At 40.4% G+C, this 27059-nt stretch overlaps 1 protein-coding gene across 7 annotated transcripts in view; it reads left to right on the top strand.

Moving 5' to 3' along the window:
• plch2a (phospholipase C, eta 2a) overlaps positions 1 to 27059 on the top strand; it is a 212049-nt gene that overhangs the window by 118185 nt on the left and 66805 nt on the right. For 2 of the 7 annotated variants that reach the window (XM_063891129.1, XM_063891138.1), the window contains exon 1: positions 25795 to 26408. The exons of 4 other annotated variants lie outside the window; for them this stretch is intronic. In XM_063891129.1, the coding sequence (XP_063747199.1) occupies positions 26144 to 26408 (265 nt within the window). In that variant the 5' untranslated portion in view covers positions 25795 to 26143. Of the gene's footprint in view, positions 1 to 25794; positions 26409 to 27059 lie in introns of those variants that run through there. One more of the 7 variants, XM_063891088.1, reaches the window with a different exon arrangement.

The following is a 27059-nucleotide window of genomic DNA, read 5'->3' as shown; positions in this document are numbered from 1 at the left end:
ACATTAAAATAAATCCAATGTTTCAGTTTTTCAGTGTGGATCAGTGTTCACGTATGACTGCTGATGTAATTCTTGCTCTGAAAATTATAGATTTCATTGTGATAGTAAGTATCAGCCATATGCAACTTCCTTTCAAAATTATAAAATGAATTATTGTGTGTGTGTGTGTGTGTGTGTGTGTGTGTGTGTGTGTTTGCGTGCGTGTGTGTGCGTGTGTGTGCGTGTGTTTTCTGCATTTTGCCACTGTGAAAATGTCACATTAGCTCTCGGGTCAGAGAGCACCAGTGGCAGCCGGCAGCTCCCGAACGAGAAGAACTTCAGCGTTTTATTGACTAATTTGTCCCTCGGTGTTATGTCTTTCTCTCCTCACTGTTACATTGACAAGAGATATGCTAACACATTCAGAATCAGAATTCATAAGATTGTATTTATAACATTACAACAGCAGATGTATAGTGCAGATAAAGTAAAGAGAAAAGACTCGCATATTAAACAATACAAAATGACTAGTATATGTAGTATGCACACGGTATTAATAATAGGAAACACAATAAGTAAAGTACACCATGGTAAAAAAAAAGGAGCTGTAAAAAAACTAACACTTTCACAAAACTAAAGACCCTTCTGATATTCATTGTTGGAAAGTAACCGAGTATATTTTCTCAAAAACTGTACTCAAGTTATCTTTTACCACAACCTTGGCATCCCAAAAGTTATTGAAAAGGATAAATCACATATGTCTTTGACATCATGTGAGGCATTTTTCCTGTTCCCAAACAGTCTATCTTCTATTCATAATAGCTTGTTTATCCAAATTCGGACATCTAAAGGAATGGACAATTAAAATGAAAAAAAATATAGGAGGCATAAGGTTTCCTGGAAATTTAAATGTACTTCTGTCATATGGGAAAGGAATAATGCTTTAGTTCCTTTTTATCCAGACAGAATTCAACTATATGATCAATATACTTCAACACATGTTTTTATAATGACTCAAGATAGAAGATAAAAAATAAGCTGCACTGTAGAAAATCAAAATCTTGCCAAGTATATTTGTCTAATTTCTACTCAGAATATGTCTTTACACTTGATGTAAGACATAATAACTTGCATAACAATGCAGTGAGATATAGGGTCTTGTTTTTAGACTATGCATCTTAAGTATCTTTTTATTTTAATGCTCTTGAAAACATATCTTTTTGAGTTGTATCTCAGACAAAACACCTTTTTTTAGCTGCTGGGGTATTTGCGAAAGATTTACAGATTACAATTACACAATATCATTTGTTTAAATATCCCGTCTGATTTCTAAAAAACTTCACTTCTTCTATTGGCAGATTATTTGACTTATTACAAGATTAAACAGAAAAAAAAGAAGATATTATTCTTTTACTTGATTTTTGAGCTGCATTTCTTCCATTGTGGCCTTGGCTTTTGAATAAAATTTACAAAAATAGAGTGAATTACTTCTCTTTTTTCCTTTTATCCAAAAGTCTCTCTTGGAAATAGTGAAGTTGAGCGTAAATGTACCAAAACATTCAGTGAGAAATGTGTGGTCTTTGTCACTCGAGCTTCCAGGGACATTAGCCACAGCCTCTTGTCACCTCCTACTTGCACCGTCCTGCTAATCCTTCATCAACGGAAGTGGAGAGGGTCTACTCCCACAACTCTGAACTCATAACTTCCCTTGCACGCAGCATGCATTTGAAAAACCCCACAAATGTGCATTAGTACACAGTTCACCTACCTCTATCTGAGGCATTATCATCTAAAACTCAGATCTGTTGCACGAAAGCCACCGCAATGTATTACATTTCTCATTTTAGGTTACATTCAGAGCAAGGTGGAATGAAAAGAAAGTGAGCAGCAGACGGTCTCACCCCGCTGAGCAGCAGGGCGAGTTGAAATAGCTCTCTAACCTCCACACACTGTTGTTTCATTAGCATCTGTGTGAGAAGAATGCCCCGGCAGAATATGAGACGTCTTTCTTGGCCTCTGACGCGGCCCCACTGTAAAGGCTTGACAGCAAAGCAACAGCTATTATTAAATGTCTTGTGGGCCGGTTTGGGATGAAGACCACAGGTCCGGCTTCTTTCCTTTCCTTTATGTTACCCCAGAAAGTTGTGATCTAAGAAGCCCAGGATTAGAAAGGAGCTGCTGTTCAGGTGTGGAAACAGTGTGAATATTGGACGGATTACAAGATGACACGCATCACGTGTTCCGGTACCAGTTAAGTGCTTCTTGTAGTGTTTGTCATTCATTCAGAGACTCGTAACATTATCAAATTGTGATTCTGTTCTGTCTGGAGCAAAGGCTGAGCTTGTGATATGCTGAATGTGCACTTTATGTGGGTGCACCCGCCTCTCTGTTAACTGCAAATGTCAAAATATTTATGAAGCGATCAAATCTCATAATCGTTCCTTTTTACAACAGAATACTGGAAAAGCAGAACAATACTATGCGAGTTCTGCTGCAATAAAATCTCAAAAAACTTAGAGAGCCGAGGAAAGAATGGAGAATTGACAGGCTGTCTTCCTCCTCTCTCTTTGTCCTTCTTTCTCTCACACACTCTGAATAGAAACACCAGAAAGCTTGCTGTGTTGGTTTGTAGTAACCAAAATAAAAAGTGAAAAGCATAATTAAAAATGTATTCCTAAGTAATAGACAGCAACCCGGGGCACGGAAAGGCAGCGATTGTCTCGACTGACTTGAGAAAGTACACAGGGATGTGCAAACTCTTCACTGAGCCACCCCATCACTTCCTGTGTTACAATTGAAGACTGGCTGAACGTGTGAGCAATTTACTTTTCGTAACATCTCGCCCCATGTCTTTGAAAGGCCAATCAGAGAGTCACACACAGCGCCATGACAATGAAAGTTCCAGAACATTGAGAAACTTTCCCTGTACCCATAGACTGTATAAATAATGGACATAGTATCCGTGACGTCACCCATAGTTTGTGAAGAGAAGCGCAAAGTGACATCTTCACGCCTTCATCTTCTCAGTCTACCTCCCGCCCGCTCCCGGCTAATCCAAATATGGACATAGGGTTGGAGCTGAAGCGGGCGTGGCTACTGAAATACGCCCATCTAGCTCGAAGCTACCAAGCTAGCGAAGGTTTCCAAGCTAGGCTACATGCTACCATATGCTACTCGCGGCGCTATCCCGCTAAAAGTCAACAGAACACCCTGCGGTTTCGTTGTTCCCGGTTGCCGGTCGTGAGTAGACAATACTTTATACATTCTATGGAGCAGACACACTGATAATTAGTGCTAACGGTGCTAAAATATAAATAAAATAATAATAGAATTTGTTAGAAATAATCTATATGTTGAAACGGAACATTTTCTGGACGGAACATATATGTCCAATTCCGGTAGTATTATCGGATGTTGTTTTTAGCCTCAGTTAGCGTATGTAAATGTAAATGTAAATGTACTTTATTTATACAGCCCTTTACAACAATCCTTTCGGAGTACCAAAGTGCTTTACATAGTGTAACAATAAAAAGACAGAAATAAAAACAATTTAAAAACAATAAAAACAGTGAGAGCAATAAAATACAGCAAAGTCAAATAAAATAAAATAAGATAAAAGCGCCATCGTTCTACTGGGTATTAAAAGCCATCCTAAATAAGTAGGTTTTTAGCCTGGATTTAAAAAGGCCCGGGTCCGAGATGAGACGCATCTCGGTGGGGAGCTTGTTCCAGAGCCTGGGAGCAGCGACGGAAAAGGCTCGGTCACCCCAGTGTTTATATTTTGATCTGGGCGCTTCCAGTACAAGTTGATTTGTCGACCTCAACGCTCTACCTGGATCTCGGATGGTTAAAAGTTCGGATAAATATAATGGGGCAAGGCCATGAAGAGCTTTAAAAACAAACATTATAAGTTTAAAATCAATTCTAAAAAGGACAGGAAGCCAATGAAGGGAGTTAAGAACAGGGGTAATGTGCACACGTCTGTGAGTGTTGGTTAAAAGACGTGCCGCGGCATTTTGCACGAGTTGGAGGCGACTGAGGGAGGACTGAGAGAGGCCAACATAAAGTGCGTTACAATAATCTAGCCGTGAACTAATTAAAGCATGAATGGCTTTCTCGAGGTCGTGGCGGCTTAAAAACATTTTAACTTTAGCTAAAAGACGCAGCTGGAAAAAACTGGTCCTGACAACATTACTGATTTGTTTGTCGAACTTGAGATGACTGTCAAAAGTTACACCAAGATTTCTGACAGTTGAACTGAGCTTTGGAGACAGGGTGCCAAAGTCGGCTGACGCAGTATCTCCAAACACAATACATTCAGTTTTTTCCTCATTTAAGTTAAGAAAATTTTGAGCCAACCACTGCTTAATATCAGCAATACAGTCAAATAAAGAACAATGTGCACTGTTACTGTTTGGCTTCACTGGCAGATAGATTTGCAGGTCGTCTGCATAACAGTGAAAGGAAAGGTTGTGCCTGGCTATAATTGACCCCAGTGGTAACATGTACAAGGAAAAAAGGATAGGGCCAAGAATAGATCCTTGTGGGACTCCACAAGAGAGAGGAGCACTGGAAGAGGACAGGTCACCAACCATAACAGAGAAAGTCCTACTGGACAAATAAGATGTAAACCACTTCAACGCGGCGTATAGCTAATATTGTATTGTATATATGAGTAGAGGGAGAAGGACGCGTGGAGTTACATACTAAACACACCGCCTCTACCTCTCACTCATTGATGCTGCAATGATACTATTGCGTGTTTAAATACCCGGATAAACTTCAGAAGGATTGCATAATAGAATATCGTAGGTGAGAGCTTCAGGACATCACTAACAAGATGGCGCCGGTGACGTCAGCCTATAGAAGAATCCGGAGAACCCCATGTGACAAGCGGCCAACAGGATCCAGCCCCCGCTAGCAACCAATGAGAGCAGAGACCGGAGCACGTCTTATTTTGAAGTTTATTGTATGGTCGGAAAGGGATGGTTCTATAAAACATGTTTGTATTGTGAAATCGCTCTCTTTTGTTCCGGACCGCCAGACAGTAACTACTGATGAGCTCCACTCAGTCAGTGGCCTGTGGACGCGTGTACTGGACTATTGAGCCACAGCTGTGAAACTATTGTTAAACCTACTGCTGCATCCATTTATTAAATACTCCTTTTAAAACTTACAAGAGGAGCTTCACTTAGTTTACTTTTAAATCTACTCCTGTGCTTCGAATAAAAGAACATTTTCTACAATTTTTCACATACCGAAAAACTGGAGACCAGACTTCTTGGACGGTCTGTTAGTACAATTAATCGCACAGCAAGCCTTATTATGTCTGACATTTGCATTCAAAACGCACCAACGCCACCAACATGTTCGACAGGTCAATGCAGTGACTGTTAGCGGAGCTAGCCAGTGCTTAATTTGTAAATCATAAGGTGCCGGAACGCAAAGTACATGACAGCTCAGGGATGACGAGACGCGTACAGGTCCCGGAACGTATACATAAAAGGTGCTGAAAACAACATGAAAATGTCCACTTGCAACGCTGTGGGACATACAAGCCTCGATTTCAAATAGTATCCATGGTATAAATGTTATGACGATAATTTACAATTATTTTAGGATAGTACGCACAACGCACAACAACAACACATCACCACAGGTGGGACTTCAGTATACAGCCAGCAATCAATTTCTCAACAGGTTTAACGTGTAAAAAAAATATTGATTATTCAAAGATTGGCACGGCGGCCTATTAATAGACAGTATGTTTGCTCACCATATTTAGTTGTTTAAAACACCCCACATCACGAGCATGTCCGGATTGTCCTCCATCTCTTTTTTTCTACTTTTACTGCGTGTGTCTGTGGCAGTTCTGTGTCCTTTGGCCACCCAGGACCTCACGTACGGGACTGGATTGAATTTAGCCAGGGGGGGTCCAACAAGATTTAGGAAGAGTAAAGATGACATGGTGGATGTGAGCAAAGAGCTACGGTTGGGAGTGCAAATCAAGTTCATTTGTGAAAATCCGCGCTCACATTCAGCACTTGCAATTGGAATGCTGTTGACAGCAACAAGTAACTCCATCAGCTCATCGGGGGGGTCTTTGCCATCTGAGTCTCTGTACCTTCTGTAGGCCCGTATGACTGCGCGCGGGTTGGCAATGTTGAAGCGCTGACACAGTGACTCGACCTCAGTCTCTCCATACAGCGCACCTGCGTCCTCGGGCCAGTATTGTGCGTAAAGCACCTTCAACTCCTCAATGAACTTGTTATATCCAGTTTTATCTGGCATCCGGCCTCCTTGAGATAACATACGGTCCTCCAAGTTCTTGGCCACAGTTAGAAAAAACTGCTTGGGGTCGAGTGATCTGTCGCTTGATTTTCCTCCATTCAGCGTGATGCCATGGAAAGAGTTTTCCTCAATTCCCCTTTGGCTCAGTTCAGTGTAGCGACCTGGCCGATCCGACATGGCCTCAAGTACCCTGATTTCCCGACAAATTGACTTGTGTGCTGAAATGATGGTAATGTCTCGTTTTTGAAGCTCGACTGAGAGCTCAGATAATTCTTGCAATGCATCGCACATTATGCCTAAATTGTTCACAAACGCATGCGAAGATAAGCGCATAGCAAGCCCACTGTATGTTTGCTTTGTGACACTGTTACGGGAGGGATCTTCTGATGCAGTTTTGAAATGCTTGTAAAGTGCTGGGTAGTTCTTCCACACTGCTTCAACGGTTCTAAAACTTGATGCCACCCATCTAGTGTCTAAAATACGACCTATTTTGCATAGCTGGACATCCAAGCTCTCAGCTGACTCTCTCAGCTCCATTCGATTTTTGTTAGATGTGCTATACAGTGCATATATCTTGTCCATCAATATTTTAAAGTGATTTATAGCACCCATCTCTTTCACTACGTCTGCGACTGCAAGCTCAAGCCTGTGGGCTGAGCAGTGCCACACAGTAATGTTGGGAAACATGGCCTGGAGCCGACTCGCCACTCCGCTTTTACGCCCTAACATAACCGAAGCACCATCACAAGTTACTCCAATGAGGGTCTTAGAGAGAAAATCCTGTGTCAAATGCAGGCGCTCCAGAGCAGACAACAGTTTGTGGACAATACCTTGAGCAGTTAGATCATCTAGCTCTACGAGTTCAGTAAAAATGTTTGTAGGCTTGTCCATATCGGGCAACTGAGCCCTAATGTATATTATCAAGCAGCTCTTTTTGCTTAAACTGGTTGACTCATCCAGCATTACACTGATTTTGGGAGTGCACTGTACTATTTTTTCAAACAGTTTTCTTTTCATTTCTTCAGAAATATGTTTCTGTATGTTTCCACATGCAACATTGGAATATAAAATTCTCCCCATATCGAGTCCATTTAATTCTTGGCAATCAATCTCCTGTTCGAAGCCATATGCGGGACGGTGGCGTTTAGCCTCCTTGTACGCCGTGCGAAATACGCGAGCTGTAGTGGCCATCTGTTCAGACTGACTATTAATTATAGATTGTCCTAAAGTGTCCACTTTTGCCTTTTCGAGAATGTTTGCTGCTGCTAGGTGAGCCTTGGTACGGCATGTTCAAATACCTTTTTTCTAAGTGCGCGTTGCTGTTTTATAATATCTGAAGCAGATGAGGTTACTGTGCATAAAACCCACTCTTTTGCCAGTTTCATCCCGACGTCTTCTCTGCCCCCAAAGTCCCCACCGCCTTACACGTTGTGCAACCCAAACCTGATTTTCCCCTAAAAAGCCAGGGATAGTAAGTCTGCTTCACTTTTAGCTGAGCTTCTGTCCAAGCAGTTGTGCATCCCATCCCTGACCTGTCGCTGGACGTCCCACACTCCTCTACGCTCTCCTCTCCTACTGACTCTTCCTGCTGTAAGCCTGATGTCACGGTTCCACTTGCCTGCTCCAGCTGTTGTACCGGGCTAGTTGATGCCAGGGTACCCACCGGTTGCTGTTGGTGGTCCACCTGGCCGACGGTAGCTGGCTCCTGCTCCGGCTGGCGGTGAACCTGACCCGCTGCTGACACGGTGCCAGCCTCCTGCCCGGGCTTGGCTAGCTGTCGGTTAGCTAGCTGGCTAGCTGTTGCAGCGCTAACCTCCTCCTGGTTTTGACCATCAACATGACCGCTGCAGCTGCCCTCGTCGCTGCTTGTGGAGGCTTTTCTGACTCGTTTTGAAGTGTCTATTACCTCTTCCTTCTTTTTGAAGAAAGACAGTAAATTTAACTGTCTTTTTGACATGCTTGCATTTAATTAGTTTCTTCCTCTCTGCGAAGTGCTCCTCATGTGGCGAATTTCAAAAGTGAACGCGTTTGTCCGTTGGTCCAGCTTTTCAGTGCGTCAACACAGATCTCCGACTCTTTCAAATCTTAATCTTAATAAACGACATGAAATTCTTGGGATTTTTTTCTGTAAATTAATATCTGTATATTTTATTTCATTTTAACCATTTTTTTATTTTTATTTTTTGTGAGAGGTACCGGATCTGCCCAAATAGGTGCCGGAACACAGGGTGGCCAAAATGAAGAGGTGCCGGATCCTGTTCCGGCAGGATCCGGCTCAAATTAACCACTGGAGCTAGCTGAGCAGACAACTAGCGGCTAGCGCCCACTGATGGTGCTAACCTGTCAATCAAAGCGACCAAGCCCTTAATTATGCATAACTTTAAGCCTTGATATAATTAAAACGGGAGAGTTATATAGAAATTCACCCTCCTCACAGTTGTCATGAATAGGGAAATTAGCTATAGAGACCAAAAGCAATTTTTGTACCACGCTGTAAACAAGTTTATTTCTGCTGTAAAAATTGGCACTAAGTAAATTGCTCTGTTTTGGAGCCAGGCCACGCGGCCATTCGATGAACTGCAGTTTTTGGCACTTCCGTATGTGTTTCACTGCTCAGCCTCGGAGGTTGTCCCTTGCCTGTACCATGTGGCTAGACCATGGATGTGTAAAGAGAAGTGGATACAGCGTCAGAGGCCGGGCCCCTATTTATTCCTACAAAATGTGTGCAGTGATGAAGCCAAACAGTCTGATTCTCAAAAACAAAAATACCCAGGTGTTCTCAGACCACAAGCGCTTGTGTTTTTCTTAAGCCCGCCTCCCAACTGCTATGTCGGAATTGGTCCCGGATCAGTCAATTGAATACCGAGGGATAATAACTCCGGATTCCATAAAGCAATTGCACTTTCCGTTTTCCTTAAGAACGGCTTCAAATCATTAAGCATTAACCAGTCTATATAGAAAGCAAAATAAAGCATAGAGGATAAATATAGATTCAGATTTCTGCGCTTTTTACAACCTTTAGGCCCTAAAGACTTACATAAGAGCCATAAAAGTGTTCATACTGGGTCACTGATTTACCTCCAAAAATAACATGTAAGTGCAGTAACACCGTTTGGCCACTAAGAACATTTGCTTAAATTCTGTTTTTCTGTTCCTGCCGTCTTTCAAAAAACTTAGATACCATTTTTCTTTTAGTTTGGAAGATTTTTTTAAGCTGAGATGTGGATGAATTTCATTGATGTATAAAGAGAACTGAATGTGACAAGACATTTTTAAATTAGCCCAGGTTTTCTAACTACTGAATTGGCCGAAACTTCTTTTACCTTTGGTTTAAATGCAGGGGTATTTTTACAGAAATCTTCATTGTTGGTGGGGGGGACACCATTTTACTCCTATGAAAATTGCTCAGTGACGCATGAAGCCAACATGGCCGACTCTCAAGAACAATAGTCTCCATATCTGGGCCTACTTAAGTGTTCTGTAAGCCCCGCCTCCCAACTGCTATTTAGTTTTACCTAAGTCAGATTCATTTAGGGGGAAAGCAACTCAGTTTAAAGTGAATTTTACAACTTTTAGGACCTATTGATTGGAAAAAAGGGCTATCCAAGTGTTTGTACTGGGTAACTGATTCCTGCATACCCAGTCAACACAAGCAGAATCAAATGCTTCTTTTCAAAATATTTCTCTGCTATGAGATTTCCCTCAAACTCTCATTCTATCTAACCCTGTAGCTTTGCCCAACTGGACATCTGCTCCACTGCAGGAAGCCTGTAAATGCTGATCTGCCACCTAGCAGGCAGTAAAGGGAATGCCTAATTATTTTTCATTAAAAAAAAAAAGGCAGCATATGAATAATGTGTTTTGGAACACTTTCTTGAGCCTTTGGCCTGTACTTGTTAAAGCAATATTGTTCGTTGATTATTTCCCTGTGTGTTAAATTGTTACATGCTGTAGGTGAGTCCATGTACAAACAGCTACAAATAACGTCTCCACTGGTGCAGAAACACGCCTTCAGTCTCAAAGGCCTGGTGAACTGCTGCTCTGATCATGTGAGCAGGCTCTAGTCTTGATATTTGTGCAGGAGACCCATAACCACCGGCTATTTGCTGTTGTGGTAATAGGTTTAATGAGTGTTGCACTTGCGATGTGGGGGAGAGACACTCTGAGAGCCCCTTATCTCTCTGATAGGGGTGCTTCACGAGTGCTACCCACGCTCTCTTAATCTGCATGAGGGGAATAGAGCTCCTTCATGCTCCACGGCTGTGTATGTGGGAAATTCAGTCTTGTGCTTCGAGGGTGTCGGAAATTATTTGAAATGTGTATTTGCGTGTGAAGAGCGAGACTACTGGAGCATGCACACACTTGGGTATGTGTGAGTGGGTGTGTGTGCAGCAGCTATAGGTGCGGGATATCGCAGTGAATCAGAACAAGGTGATTTCTGTCGGGGTCTTTTTATAGATGCAGCTGCGACAGCAACAAAGAAGTGTCAAATAGTGGGTGTGCTTCTCTTTAATGGTTCCTTCAGAAAAAAATAACTGTTCCCAGCCTCCACTTGCAAACATCACAAGGCCTCCATGAAAGCTAATGTCAAAACATTTATTTTGCCATTGGGGGTGGGGGCGGACAAATGTTGCCTCCAGTGCTTTAAGGCAGCAGAAGGCAACATTTGTCAGTATAGAATTGCAAATTGATTGATGCATCGGTGAATTGAAATTGCCAGGTCACGTCATTAGCCCTGTGAATGTATGACTGCTATCGGAGTGCACACACACTTCTCAGAGATGACGGATTGTTCCGGGAGCTTCACACAGAATCAGCGCCACCGCTCCCCTCTCTCTGACAGGCTCTGCTCACTTCCACACAGTTATTGCTTTGTGTAGAAAGTGGAATATCGCTTTTTGTGTGATACAGTTCTGTGGATTCGCACACTTGAACTCATCTGTTGATTTGAAGGAAATATCAAAATGTGGTGCGCACATGTAAACAGACTCTTACTACTTCTGAGGTGTGGACCACAGTCACATACCATCGTTATCATTTATGTATTGTCAAATTTAAATCAGAATACAAGTAGAATCATAAGACATAAGCACATGTCAGATGGGACACATTATCCAAAAACCCAACTACGTAATGGTCTAAAGTCAGCCTTGAGACAAACATGTTATTACTTCATACTTGGGTTGCCAAACCTAAAATATGATTTGCAGCTTGACATGGACCTTACTACCAATCACTCATGACCTCACTTGGACTTAATGAGCCTATTGAGCCAAAAGATTACTATGTATTTTAAAATTGAGCCACAAATCAATATCCTTCCGTAAGCAACTACCATAACACTATATTAACCCTACATTAAGCACCCTAACAATATTCCCTTGAGCCACTTTGTTGGAACTCGATTTAAGGGGGTCCAATCAAGCTGCAGGAAAGAACCATGAAGATCTAACAATATGTTTCTGAGCGCTGGCAGAGGCAAAAATAAGCAGGTTTCACAGTACAAAAGAAACACGTTTTTAAAGAGCGGTCAAAAACTATGTCGCTCCGTGGCTCTATCCTTCTTAATTACAATAAGCTGCGGCGTCCTTTAATTACCCGCAGCTGCCGTACGCTATGACGTCCTTAATTACCAGCCACTGCAGTTCTCTACCCGCGGCTGGTTTCAATAAATAATAATAACAATAATAATAATAAAGAAATACAAGGTTCAAATATGTATGCAATATATTCAAATGATAAATCTTCTAAAATATGGCTCCTACACATGTAATAATATTTAAACTATTCTAAGTACCAGACTTCAAAAGTAATGTAACCTGATTACTCTCCGTTAAATTTGTATTACTAAGATGTTTTTACTTAAGTGTATTATGTAACACAACAAACACTGTGACCTTAAAAAAGGAACCAAGATATTTAAGATCAGAAATGATTTTATTGAAAAGCTGGCTTTCATGAAGCATATTCAGGCAGCAGCCTATACACCAACACTGAAACACAAGAGCACACACTACAGTTTAAAAAAGCAGGACTCAAATCTGAGCTGAGAGAAAATGCTACGTTTTAGTTTAACACACACAGTTAAGCTCACACACACTATTTTATCAACATATACTGTAGGTTCACCAGCTGAATAAAAACAGAACCAATGAACCAAAGAAAGAATAGATTCACTCTTAAAGTCTTAGCCTACAGAACAGAACAGCTGACAGAGGAGAGAGAACATCTGATCCTTTACAACAAACACTAGATGATCTTTTAGGTTTTACTAACACTGTAATCCTGCTAGTATTTTAGAAATGTTACTGTAATCTTTTGAAGGGAACTGTAAGGGAATACAGTTACATTTTCTTGTATCCTGATTACGTTATCCGGTTACATGTAATCCATTAATACCCAGGCCTGTACTAACCCTAAAATGCCCGTATAACCTCTATGTGACATCTTTCCATCATCACATGACAGTAAGGGCTGTATTGTCTTTATATCACCGGATTATGTTTGGAGAGGGTGGTTTTAGTTAATGCATTCAGGTCCAGATGATATTTTTGGCCTACGGAAAACAGTTTTCTTTAAGATGACAGCTGATGCTTTTAAGTGTGTACATTTGATGCTTCATGGTAACTGTTGTAAAGCCAAATGAGCTGTGATAAAAGAGGTATTCAGTATGATAAATCCTCCGCAAACCCTATGACATTATTTCCAGTTAAGCGGGTATGAAAATCCACTGTCAGCTGGATTTCTCCTCTGTGCTGCGGCTGTCAGAGGTTCCAGAATATTGCCTTCAGAGGATGTGTGTTTCTGCTACTCTTAGACGTTGGAGGTCTTGTCAGCTGCTGGGCTTGTTTTGGCTTCCTGTTCCTCCCTGACAGAGGAACCATTCTTCAATGCTTGGACATGTTGCTCTGTGTGACAGTGATGAATGTTGCTCCAACAGAGACAGCGGCACCCGGCCCCAGGAGATTGTTTGTCTCTTTTTAAGGAAAAAATAAGACTAAACGCATACACATAACATCCACCCTCAGAAATGTAGCCACCTCTGACAGAGATTATGTGACACCTATCTACAGCTGTGAGTGAGTCAGGTAATGGAGCCAGTATCAGTTCCAGCAGTTGAGCTCACCTCACAGCCATGAGAGCGGGGGTGCTGGCTGAGCCACGACAAGGACTGACTTGCATGGGTGACCAAAGATCATGAAGTAGTTGTCACAGAATTTGGCTTAAACATGGGTTGAATCTCATCGTGCAAACGTCATGATTGTTTTCTGGTATTGACACAACAGTCTAGAAATCTGAGTTTATCTCAGCTATAGACAACCCCATCTCACCCTGCTATGTTATGTGTGATCCGTGTCGTGACACATTAATCTGAATGCTGGTATTACCCTGTTATTTCACCTGGCATACTCTAATGGTGCGTATTTACCGGACGCGATGTGATTTTTGAGTGGCGATTACATGTAAAGTCAATGCAAAGATGCGGATAGACGCAAATTTCCTATATCACATCGTGGTTCCATCTTTTCAGTTATCTTACCCTTCAATGGCACACAAATTACATTTAGCATTATCATCTTCTCACTGAGGTGTATGGTTTTGCACATTGAGGCCAGCTCCCCGGTTCCTATGGTTATGGAGTCACAGTGGGTTTAAATGTGTTGCATATTGCTATAAAAACATTTAAGTGGCCAAAGCAACATTTGTGGAGCTAAAAACATGAGAGTAAGTGTTATTGAGTCAATCTGTCCTCAGTGTGTTAGTAATGAGACAGTCAGCAGTGGATCTGACTGCCTCTGGGTATTAGCCATGTTTGAAATAAAATGCTGAATGGAGCCACAGTGAACACTCTGCTTTTCTTTCTGAGAACAACTTAATGATTTATTCAGTGTTCAGGCGACAGATATAATTGGTTGCTTTTGTTGACTACTCTAGTAGAACAGTACATCTGAACACGGCGATGACAGCTTTCCAAGAGTAAGCTCTAAAAATAAAATGTAAAGCCAATTAAAACAAAAAAGTGAATTTGAACCGATCAACTTAGAATGAAATGTGTTGAGTATCAGATTGTTTTTGCCAGCATCTCTTCCCTTTGTTGTTCCTTCCCTGCTTCCTCCTTCTGCTCTGTCCGCTGAGGGATGGATCTGTGTCTTCTCTGAGGATCTGATAGATCTTTTAAACCCTCTCCTCTGTAATAAACCTGCTGCTCTCAGGTTCACCTCCTGCAGGATGCTGCTCATCCCCAGACACAATGTTCTTTTTTCCACACAAAAAACATCACAAAACTGTATCTTTTTATATTTACACGTACATAGACTCCTGCATTTACTCTGTCACTTACAGCATTCTCTGCACCATTCAGCTTATCGAATATTTATTTTCTACATGTATATATTTGACTTCATCTGCATTACTTGCCCATTGCATTTCACACTATTTTATTGTTTATTTTTTTTATTGTTTTATGTATTTTATATGTTTATTTTGCATTGCTGGAGGAGCCTGGGACTATATTTGTAATATTGCCATAACTACACTGTAGCTACTATAACAATAACACCTTTGAATCATGCTGGATGAGCAGCTGATGGATCTATAATATATATCTATATTCACACTTATAACAGTACCTCCATTTTTAAGGGTTGGGGCATCAACTGGGAATTATTTTTATAGCTGTGTAGCCTCTTCTAGATTGAGACTTGAAAGTTGTCAAAGAGAAAACACCAACACAGATTGTGTGTTGCCGCGCACATTAGAAGGTTTTTAAAGGATTGTGCTGCAGCTAATTTTCTGTTTCATTTCCATACACACACACACACACACACACACACACACACACACACACACACACACACACACACACACACACACACACACACACACACACACACACACACACACACACACACACACACACACACACTGTGATTGTAGTGGTGCCCTGCAGAGCGGAGCAGCAGGCGTCAGCTTCGTCTGTGCCACTCTGCCATCTGCCAGCTTCAGATGGTTTGGTAACTCCAGACTGGGGTCCTGCTCTTTCATCCAGCGGGGCCCGGTCAGCTGAGGGCCCATGCACACTCTGAACACACACAGTGCAGATGTAGGAACTGATTCTCCCTAAACAGCATTCTTTACGTGTGTGTGTCTTCTTGCTCGAAGGGCAAACTTATGTATAGCCATGTATACATGTATGTATTTATTAACAGCATATATGCCGACATATCGGATTTATGCTCATATATGAATTGTATTTACTAAATATTATTCTTATCTTTTCCAATCTTAGAAAAATGGCCTGATCAAAAAGAGAACTATATCAAAAATCTACATATTCTTTCATGTATAGATAGAGTATATTATTTACCATATATGGCAATAAATAAGATGTTATGTATGGGAAGACAAGACCAGCATGTGGTTTGAGTTATTTAAATCCTACGAAAATATTGCAAAAGACAACAAAGTGTAAAGAAAAACAGCTTCTTTGCTTGGTGGTGTTTGCTTGGCCATCTCTTTACTCTCACATTCTCCTTCTGTAAACAGATGGTAAATAAATATGTGCTTTCTTCATCTGAAACTGGCAGAGAGGATGAGGATTAAAGAAGGAGGACGGAGCTCCTCTCTTTCTCATTACAGTGTGGGCAGCAGAACAAGTGTCCCCTCCTGTTTCTCAATAATGTGTGCTGGCTGGAAAATATCCTAATCTACACTACGAGGGAAAGTGGGCGGAGAGTGCACACACACACACACACACACACACACACACACACACACACACACACACACACACACACACACACACACACACACACACACACACACACACACACACACACACACACACACACACATACTGGAATGTGTAGAATAAGGATAATTACAGTTGTGAAACTGTGTTAAATGCTATGATGACAAACTACTCTTAACCAAATTTCTAAAAAACTTGGGTATATTCTTCAGAGAGGTAATGTGCAGGGGTTTTTTATTAAAGGGGGCATATTCTGTTCATTTTCAGGTTAACATTAGTATTTTGTGTCTCCACTGGGACATGTCTCCATGCTTTAATGTTCAAAACGCTCTGTATTTTTCTCATACTGCCTGTGCTGCAGCACCTCTTTTCACCCTCTGTCTGAAACCAGAGCCCAATCTGCTATGATTGGTCAGCTGACCGGCTTTGTTGTGATTGGTCAACTGTTTAGAGATGTCCTGCTCCTTAGCTTAACACTGACAAAGATTTGGAGCACTAGTCAATAGAAGTGCGAGTGTTACATAGTGATGTCACTATGTTCTGGAAGTAAAGACAGGAGTCCAATGGAGGCACAAACCTATAGAAAACACTACAGGTGAGGGAAACCCCCAAACAGCGTTTTTTAAAGTATGAGGCAGCATGCATGGTTTTTACAAGGGTGATTTGGTGTTTTGGTTATAACAGTGGAGGGAGGCACTGTCTAACATGCAGCTGCTATTGAATGGATCGCCAGGATTTTTTTAGAAATCTTTTATAGACATGGAAGCCCCCCAAAGGATGAACCTTTATTACTTTGGTGATATCAAAGTTGTAGTTTTTACAACACTTTGGTTTATTGCCAGCTCTACTGTTTTCATTAGCTGAGCCCCAGAACAACAGCATGGCTCATTTTGGCATTTAGGACCTCAGCATCAGCATTTTGGTCTCCAACTTGTTTTCTTTTCTCATAGACTGCTATACAATAGGACCTATGTTATGAAACCGTAGGACTCACCCCATGCTGGCTTAGTAGAGAAAAAGTTATATCAAATGCATATACAAGGCACTCGTATGTTGAATTATGCTTTTCACAGCCAGAGGAATTGCTAGGTTAATACTGATTTTTTTTGCAGTCCATGTTCATTTGCACCAACAGATTTTGGCTGGGGCTTCCGAGCAACATACACAATGCCAGTGTGTTTGCAGTGTGTTTGTGAGACCCAATAATTTCAGAACCGACAAAGACCTTGTTGTCTCTGTATGCCACTGCCCTGTTCATTAGTTTGTGAATTTGCAGCTCATATTTTAGTGCCATCTGTATATACATTTAACATTCCATATAGGCAAAACACAAAACAATGTCCTGTGGCAGTATTAAAACTTTCCTTAGAAATCATTAAGTGTTTCTCATTGAATCATCTCATTATGTTGGTAAATTCTGCTCCAATCGCTTTTGTTCTAAATGAAGGTAAAGGGCTGCTAGCCAAATGAGCATGACGTTGGTTGTGGTTCCCAGAGGATGAACCATGATGACCCAACTACAATATCTAACTGCCATTCCTATTAAAATCACAGACTAAAAATTGAAAAGCTCGACACCTGGAAGCCTTACATGACAGTTTGATCACATTATGAAATGGTTGATGGTACAATCTTGCAATAAGCTGTACTAATGCAAAGTGCACAGGGGCATGATGCACTGCACAAACAGAGCTGCTCTGGCCCTAATATTGCTGTGCACATGCAGGGGTTGATGTAATATCCCGCTCGTGTTATTTATAGCTGCCAAGACGGAGATGATTGCTCTCTTTCTCTCACACACAGAAAACAAATATTCTGCTCCTCATTTCTTTTCCTTTTTTCTCTTCTTGCTTCAGGAAATTTTGAGACAAACAATTCATTTTTGTTTTTTAGAGCTAGATCTCATCTGACTATTAGTGCATCCGTCTCTGGGCAGGCTTTCAGCTTGAGTTGGAATTCTCAAAATAATTCCTTACAGCAACTGTCGTGAATGTGGAATTCTGTCTGAGCTGCATCCCTCTGGAATTCTATACAGACTTCTGTGACCCCTGCAGCCATTATCACGTTTCATTACTTCTTCTACCTGCTGGTTTTGATATGCAGCCCACAATCTGTGCTGGGGGATTTAGCCTGCAGGATCCCAAGAGGACATAAGGAAGTTGGTCACTGTAGATTTATAAAGAGAAACATCATTCATTGGATACAGTCTCTTCAATTAATTCACTTAAGCTACTTCATGGAAGCAGTTTTGTCAATTGCAGGGGAAACAAACAGTTTTCAAGTCATTTAATTTCCATTAACTCTCTATTCTGGACCCCTGCTGAGGCATTTGAATATCGTTTCTAATTATTAAAAGTCTATGAAATGTAATGTCATGGTATCAAATGCAGCCCTTGGATTTAACAAGAGAAGAAATCCTTTCACTGATTCAATTATAAAGTCATCTGTGACTTTTAGCAGTGTGAAGTTGCACTCAAGATCTTGACTGATACTGAAAAAAACATTTTAAAATAAAATAAAATAAAATGTATTCTACTGCTTTTTCAAGGACCTCACTCATGCTCTTGTGTGCAGAGCGGTCAAGCGTTTCGCACCTCAAAGATTTGAAAGCACCCTTAAGGGCAGGATGTTACACAACAAACACGTTTTAGTCCCTGCTGGAGCCTTCAGCACCACGGACAGTGCACTCCACTAAAGCAGAAGCTCAAACACAGGACACAGTTAGTAGGTGATGAAAAGCTGAGACTCCAGAATCCCTCAGGGAGTGTTTCCACTGCTTGTCAACAGTAACCAGACAGAGGGGGGGTGTGGTCACCAGTGGGTCCACTTTAACGGTCAACTTGCTATACTCCTTCACTGATTGCATAAAGGAGTTTTGAATTAAATCAAACTTAATTTAAAAGCATTTCTTGTATTAAAAAGGTGACACAAAGTTTTTCCCAAACCAAAAATAAAAACTACACTACCCCCCGTTCACAGGAAATAAATACAAAGTCTAAAAACACAAGCAACAAAGTCAATAAACACAGGTTTGAATAAAACAACAACAACAAAAAAACCCACATGAAATGAATAAGAAACAAATAAGAATCAAATGAAAAAAAAATAAGAAAACAATTAGAATAAATAAAAGTTAAAATAAGAATAACATATAAATAAAATAAGAATAACATTTGAATAAATACAATCAAAAAGATGGGTCTTGAGTCCGCTCTTAAAAGTAGGAACGCTCTCTGCCGCCCTCAGTTATTTCTTACACAAGACATTTCACCCAGTGAAACTATAGCAACCTGGGCTATGGCCTACGTTCTACTGGCTCAACACACCTTATGGGCCAATAGTTATGTCTGGGATGTTGAATCCTTTTATCGACTATACTGTAGATCCAAGGTATTCTAAAGGTCACTGGTGAGGTCCTCCAGTTAAATTGCATTGTAATACACTGTGAACCCTGTATGTATGTCTTGTGCAGGTTTAAGTAGCGCTGCATTCATGTAATGAAGACCAAAAAAAAAAGGAAATTAAATTAGAATGTGTGCACAATTTCAAACTGTGTAATATCCAGTCTTTGCAAAGTTGGAATTTGCATAGTGGAAGATTATTAAAAAACAACATACTGTCTGTTGCTTTGATACATTCCAGTGCTTTACTTGTAGAAATGTCCACATCCATTTTATTTCGTGTTAATTAATTTCATAAATTGTAATGCCATAGGGGAATATCAGTTGCTGCAAATGTTCTATATTGTACTCAACATTTGGAATGGGGTTTTTCTGGGCAAACCATTTCCACATTTAAATGTAGATCATGGCAGTATAAAAGGCTTTGAAATGGCATGAAATAAATTAAATATGCCACAACCAAATAAATAAATCATAGTAATGATGAATATATTGTGTGTTTGGTTAACTCTGTGGAAGCGGGACGTCATGACCTTGGTGACCTATATCTAAAATCTGGGACATCAACTTCACTGCAGCAGTTTTGAAAAATCCAACATAACAGTATGCCTGCCAATGTCTCAGGAGAGGTAGTTCATACTGGACAAAATATTCAATCCAATGACAAGGAGTTTACATTTTTTTCTCAAAAGATGTTATAAAATATGATGAATACAAATAAACAATAAAACCTGGCAAACTGGAGACGGGACTCTCTTCTTTAAAATTATTTATAGGATGTTTTACATCATAAAAACAGACTAAGGGAGGCTGGGGAGGGTCACAAATGAAAACACTTGTAGTTTTGTACAATAAATAGCATTATAATAGTATTGAATTAATAGAGACATGTATTCTATTATCGTGAGAGTACATTGCCTTAGAGATAGGGTTCATAGCAACATCTGACTTGTTCTTTTCAAATACATATTGTCACAAATTTGACAAATGTAATTTATAAATGATATGGGTCATTAGCAGACATACGTAAGATGATTTTATGAAAAAATGGTTGGTCAAGTAAAACTTGTATCTGAGTAAATGTGAGAAAAGAGAAAAGTGATTGAACCGTTCCCAGTCTCCCCTACAGTTTTGTCTTAGATGTCACATTTCCCATGTTACCCGAATGCGACACGGTGTGTGCGCACGTGTGCTCGAGCTCTCTGAATAATGAGATCCAGCAACATGTCCTCTTGTGATTTCGCCCTTTTCCGATGTGTGCATATTTATGAACACGATTTTAGCCTCCACTGTAACACTGTACTTGTAACACTTTTATCATAGTTATATTAGGCACATTCTCGCTTTTATTTTTATCTTTTTTTTTAATGACAGTGTTGAGTTGTTATGCCACAGCTCCACGACTCAGCTCTTCTTTGGTATCTCAATGACAAGACGTCGAAAATCCATATTTACGCCACTTGGACTAAGGTTCGAAACCGACACAGTAGACCAAACTTACTGTTTGGAAACAGCGTTTTAAAATGTGTGCCTGGAAAACTTGTGAAAAGAGCCAAACCCCTGGGCCATGGTGAGTTATTTTACTCCTCTCTCTCGTCCTGTTTCTGCCTTATGTCACTCCTTCACCAAAGTCCATGAACAATTGTGTCATTTTAATGTTTCCCTGCTTGTTTGCGTACGCCCGAAAAGACATGCTGGTATGCAATTTATTCTTGGTATAAAATAATCCTGATATAAATTCGGCATTCCCATTATCCATGAAGCAGCTTTTAGTTTAATTTAATTTCAGATGTTTGTCTCAAACTCCTCACTAGTCTCTCTCTGGCCTTGGGTTCTCATAGTGGAAGATTTGGTGTTACATTTGTTGAGCTATTAAATGTGATGCATGTTTTACATCATTAAAGATAATTACGAATTGAAGCGAACCCCAACGGTTCATGTATTGCCTTCTTTCATTGGTACATAGCAGTGTGGACCCGCAAAGTAAATTGGTGTAATGAATGCATGGGGTCTGGTGTGCTGACAGAAAGGCCCATTACTCCTTAAATTCTAGCTAGCAGTAGCGAGTGGGGAGGTAAAGCAAGATTTAAAACGTTTACTGGAGACAAGAGAGCTGTGAGCTGGAAATATTTGTATTAGCGGTGATCAGTGGTGTGAAGTAACTAAGTAGATATGGATTAATGATGTGAAATATGATCAGCCCTTAAATCAGACTTTAGTTCACCTGCAGTAAATTCAGCAGCTACCCTGCAGTATACAAAGCCATTCAAACTAGCTGCACCTTTACCAGCTCTGATAACACTTTAATGATCAACAATTATAAAACATATCAGAGATATTATTATGAAATGGACCAATCAAACAATGACTACTTTTACTGTCGCTACTTTAGTACTTTTAGATGAGAGTACTTTCTACTTTCACTGGAGGAACATTTAGAATGCAGGACTTTTACTGTGACAGTGTTCCTACACTCTGGTACTTCTACTTTACTCAGGTACCAGATCTGAGTACTTCTCCCACCTCTGGTGGTGATCTAAGAGGTTGATATATTTTATTTGGGTCACTGATTGATTTGGTGACCCCTTAGTTGTAACTGATCTGCTTGCTAATAGTGCCACCTGTTGTGTATGACTTCTGGGGCCTCCATTAATATAATACTACACCTTAATAAATTGACATTTCAATTTCCCTGTCTGTGTAAATGAAGAATGATGTAAATAAAAAAATGAAATTGCTTATAATATTAAACATAAGAAGAACTGCCAAAATCAAATTTCCATGGATAGAACCAAACAAATTGGATGTGAAGTGGTGTTGTTATTTTCATATTCAAATTGGCATAGAAAAATGAGAAGTTGATTAAAAAAATGAACAAAGTGGACTTTTCTTTTTTTATTATGTCTTCGCTTGGATTGATGGAATATAAATGGTCCTATAATTTTCATGGCTGATAAAAGTCAAAAATCTGGATCTGTTCTTAACTAAAATCATATGCATTTTAAAACTGGAAAATGACACAATACCTTGAAGTCCACCATTTTTATTTTGAATGCTCATTTTCAGGTTCATATTTGTATTTAGTGTCTCTACTGGGACATGTCTCCATGCTTTAATTTTCAAAAAGCTGTTTTATTTTTCTCATACTGCCTGTGCTGCAGCACAGCAAGGAGTCCAATGGGAGTGTGTGGGAGAGAAAAGCATAATGGGGGCTCTTTAATTTTTGTTCACAAGATAACCTGTGTGGACAAATAATATCCTTTGTGACATAGTTTGAAAAAGGTAATAATAGAAGATATTTAGGTGCTAGCTTCAGCTATCTCTGTCTTCAAAACTCACTACAGTCTGATGCTAGTCTGCAGACAGTGTTTCACTTCATCTGGCACGAGGCTGCTTTCTGTCTGGGTCACACTGCAGTCCCATTTCACAGAGATGATCCAGTTTCTGTGAAGCAGAAAGTCCTCTGATTGTGATGTGTGCGGGAGCCAGCTTTCTGCTGCCCTGCTTTAACTTTGGGCTTATCAGCGACCCAATCTCTCTCAACAATCTTCTCCCTAAAAACCAGAGGTGGAAAGAGCTCTAGAATATTGTGCAACAGGATCTGTTGTTGTGGTTGTGAACCTTTTGAATGCATATAATTAACAGAGTGAGACCTCTCGGGACATGAGGCGTTGGCTGACACAGCAGCAGCTCCCTCTCTGCTGCAGCTGCTCATTGTTCTCCTTTTTTCTGTTGTATTCTCACACAGTTTATCAGGCACCCAGGACATGTGTGTATTGACTGTAACTGATGCAACTGGACGTAGTGATGTACAATAATTGTGACATTACATTTTATTTAGCTGATGCTTTTAGCCAAAGTCAATTACAATACAATTACAAAGTGCAATAAAGTATGTAGATGAAAACTCACAACAAGAGAAATGCTGACATATTACCTTTAAAAAGTGCCAAACCATTGTAAGTGTTGGTGCATTAGTGTCAAATGTGCTAATTTGTGCTATTTTCTTTTAATTTGATGGCCAAAGTACAATTTAAACCAGTGGTTTCTGCGGCAGAAGATATATAGACTTTTTATTGTCTTGATATCAATTGGGAGCTCGTTCCACCATGTTGGAGCCAGGATAGCAAGCAGGCATGTTTTTGTTGAAGTGAACCTGGGTCCAACTCACAGTTACAGAGAAGCGAGCTGATTTTGCAGAGCAAAGTGCTCTTGGTTGCTATCAAGTAACTAAATAAACTACTAAACATCATCACCCTGAATATTAACCGCCTTTAGCTTAGCAGTGGTGATGCGCAGCCATGTATTTGTGTTGCAGCTTTTTACTTTACAATTACGCTCCAAAAATCATGTCTCAAAAAAATGTTGGAATCCAATAAAAAATCCTATTGGTTTTTATTTGAAAGATATCATGCTAAGCTAACTTCTGGTTCGCCCTAAAAAAAAATCACCATCACCCACCACTTATGTCAGCTGTCTTGTAATGTACTAGTTATCCAAAGACATTTTCTGACTACGTTAGGAAAGCTCCAGTTATGTTTGAATCAGTTGTTGCGTTTTGAATTATTTTCATCATAATCCATTATTACCTGTCATTTTACTTTTCATGGTTTAATGATGAGACATATTTAATGTTTATGTTCAGCAGACGCAAATTTTCATTCATTCTTTTTCATTTTATAATTCATAAACAAAACTTTTAAGGGGATGGAGAGAAAAAAGATGAACACCGACCGTGTGGTCACTTTTCATGTCAACACGAAGATGAATGATTTTTTTTTTCTACACTGGACACTGGAATTACCAGCACTACTTCAGCCAACATTTTGAAGCCGGGAAACATTTCTCCCAGGGAAGTGATCAGAAGTCGGCAATTGTTCATCTAACCTGTCAAAATCACAGACTGCTTTCAGATTTTTCAGTCATTAATTCAAAAAATCTGTCAAAGACGGAAATATTCGGTTAACGCGGCCACTGGTTTGAAGGCTGGAATGATGGTATTCACTTTTGATCAACATCTTTTACTTGGAGCCTATCCAAGAGGTTCTGCTTCCATGATGTTTCTTTACAGTGGACAGTATTGCTCCTCCTGTGGGCTCATTGTCAGACAGAGAGAGGAACTGTTCCATATTCAGTAGCTGGCAGCTGTTTGTCAAGCAGCGTTCCACATCCTGGAGTCTGACACTGTGTGACACAGCTCAACGTGCTCAGACTGAGTCCGCCTGAATCTTGACCTATTTCAGTCCACAGTTTAACGTTTTTCTTTCTGTTGTGATGGCATTCTATCTGCCAGAACCAAGTCTTATGAAGGATTTGAAGGCTTCTGGCATAGGAGTCTGTTTGCCAACTCATAGAGTCCTGTTGTGAACCCTGGAAAAGTTTTATGTTAGAAATGTATAGAACAGGTCCCCAGCACATAGAAACTGCCAGATGCTAACTTGAATATTTTGGGTGATGAGCATAATTAGGATATCGGTTTGGGAGGTTATTCAGGATGCTGTGTCCATCTCTGACATTTGCAGGACCAACAATGACCAGAAAGTGGCCTTATTTGTCTGATTTTGATTTATTTCGGTTTGATTTTCAAGTTTTAGGGGACTCAAAACTGCCATATTGGATCCAGAAAATGCAAGAAATTGGTTCAACATCAATATTCCCCACAACTACAACAAAATAAATAAATTAATGTAACTTATGCCAACATAAGCAAGTTAGCATCCGGCAGTTTCTATGTGCTGGGGACCTGTACAATACATTTCTTACATAAAACTTTGGGGTACTTGACATTTGCAGGTTCACACTGCTGGCAAGTAATGGTATTCGTGTTCAAGCACACATTGACTTAATGAGATCAGTTCCTGTACACCTGGATTTACGCACTGATAGAATGAATTTCAATTTTCAATCTGTACTGATCACGCAGAGCACGGTGAGCCACATAGATGTAGAGTGAGTTGAGGGTAATTGATAAAAGGATTTTTTCATGTGGAGCAGAGCTGCAGACGGGTGTGGGAATATCAGAGCTCGGTGTATCCAGGGCCCTCAGAGGAAACCCCTCCTGACATCAAACAGACTCTTTAATTGGTCCTGGAGCTTGAAGAGAAGCTAGATCTTTATTATCATGTCCTTCCATCCTGCCTCCTCTGGGTCATCGCATCTCATTCCACACACTGAGCAAATCTCCTAGACTGGGATTACTGCTTCAGAGGGATTTAGGATTTCTGCCCGCCCAACAGGTGTTGCACAATTCACGTGTGTGCTTCCTAGTCTTGTTCTGCTTTCTAACAATGCTGCCACAGTTTTGGAACCTCCACTAGTGATTTCCAGCTTTCAGGGAAGAATAAAGAAATGATGGCACAGAATGAAGACAAATGGTTGCTCGGAGAAACATATCACTGCATTGTTTTTGCACTTTGAGGTAGAGGAATATTGAAGAGATGGCGGTGCAAAAGCAGTTTTTCTGGGGCAATAACATCACGAGATTATTGACCAACTGTTGATACCGTTGAGCGCCTGAGAGGAATTCTTTCTGTTGGATATTCGCTGCAGAATTTGCTTTCAACCATGCGAGGAAACTATATGAAGTGATGCCGAGGAGATAGAACATTACTAAGAATATCTTCTTGGAAATAGTTGACGTGGATGTCTATTGCATTCGTAATTTATGCAATTGTTTTCGTTTTCTCAATTACATTTTTAGTTGGAGTATTGGTTTCTCTAAATGACTTCATCCAAGAAGAGCAGCTTTTTCGCTCTCGGCCCGGTGTCCTCAGCCCTGATGTGCTCTACTGCCACGGCTACCACCGGAGACAAGCCGGGACCCCCGGCTAAAGGGGCTTTCTCCTCAGAGGGGGAAAAGGACAAACAGAATGAGGTGTATCAGTGTAAGAGCCAGCAGGAGGCCTCTGTGTGCCCCGGAGTGGAGGAGTTCTTCTGGATAGGCGGCAGCATTGTGGCATTCTCCAAGTGGAGGATTGGCTACGTGGGTAAGCGTTGTCCGAAGCTGCGTAGAGTTCCACAGGTTTGATATCAGATATGAGGCTTTTGTGAATGTCATTAACCCTCCTGTCGTGTTTCGGTCAATCTGACAGAGTTACTACTTTCATCAATCATAAATCTTGAGTTTTACATTTGATTGCCTCAAGGCCTTCTTATATCCTCCACAGTAGGCATTTGAACATACACAACTGCTGATCACAACTTTCATTGAGTTTTGAGTGGTTCAGTAAAGTTTGTAACATCTATGGTGTTCCCGGTCAAAAATGAGCTCCATAGGAAATGATCCATCAGATGGTACACACCCAAAAATCGAAAACCATGTTCATTTTGAAAACACTTTCATTGTGTATTCTTTGTTTAGTCACTGCAGTTGTTCATGTGAACCAGTAGTCTGAGACATCATTTACACCTTAATAGGGTTTTAAAAAGATTTGTCAACGATTTATGGTTTTTGTGTTAATGTAAGAGCAGTTAAAACTCACTTTGACCGGGGAACAGAGAAAGCAGAAATGTCGTAAACCGTGTCCTGAATAAAGTTCCTCCCAGTGGCAATACACACCATGTCCAAAAGGCAATTTTACACTAGTATAACTACTTCTACGTCTACTTGGTTGTCTTTTTATGCAACTGGTCACCAA

The sequence above is a fragment of the Eleginops maclovinus genome, chromosome 1 (assembly GCF_036324505.1).
Source record: "Eleginops maclovinus isolate JMC-PN-2008 ecotype Puerto Natales chromosome 1, JC_Emac_rtc_rv5, whole genome shotgun sequence".
Lineage (NCBI taxonomy): Eukaryota > Metazoa > Chordata > Actinopteri > Perciformes > Eleginopidae > Eleginops > Eleginops maclovinus.
Note: the sequence above shows the minus strand (reverse complement) of the source record. Positions and strands in the feature narration are given on the sequence as shown.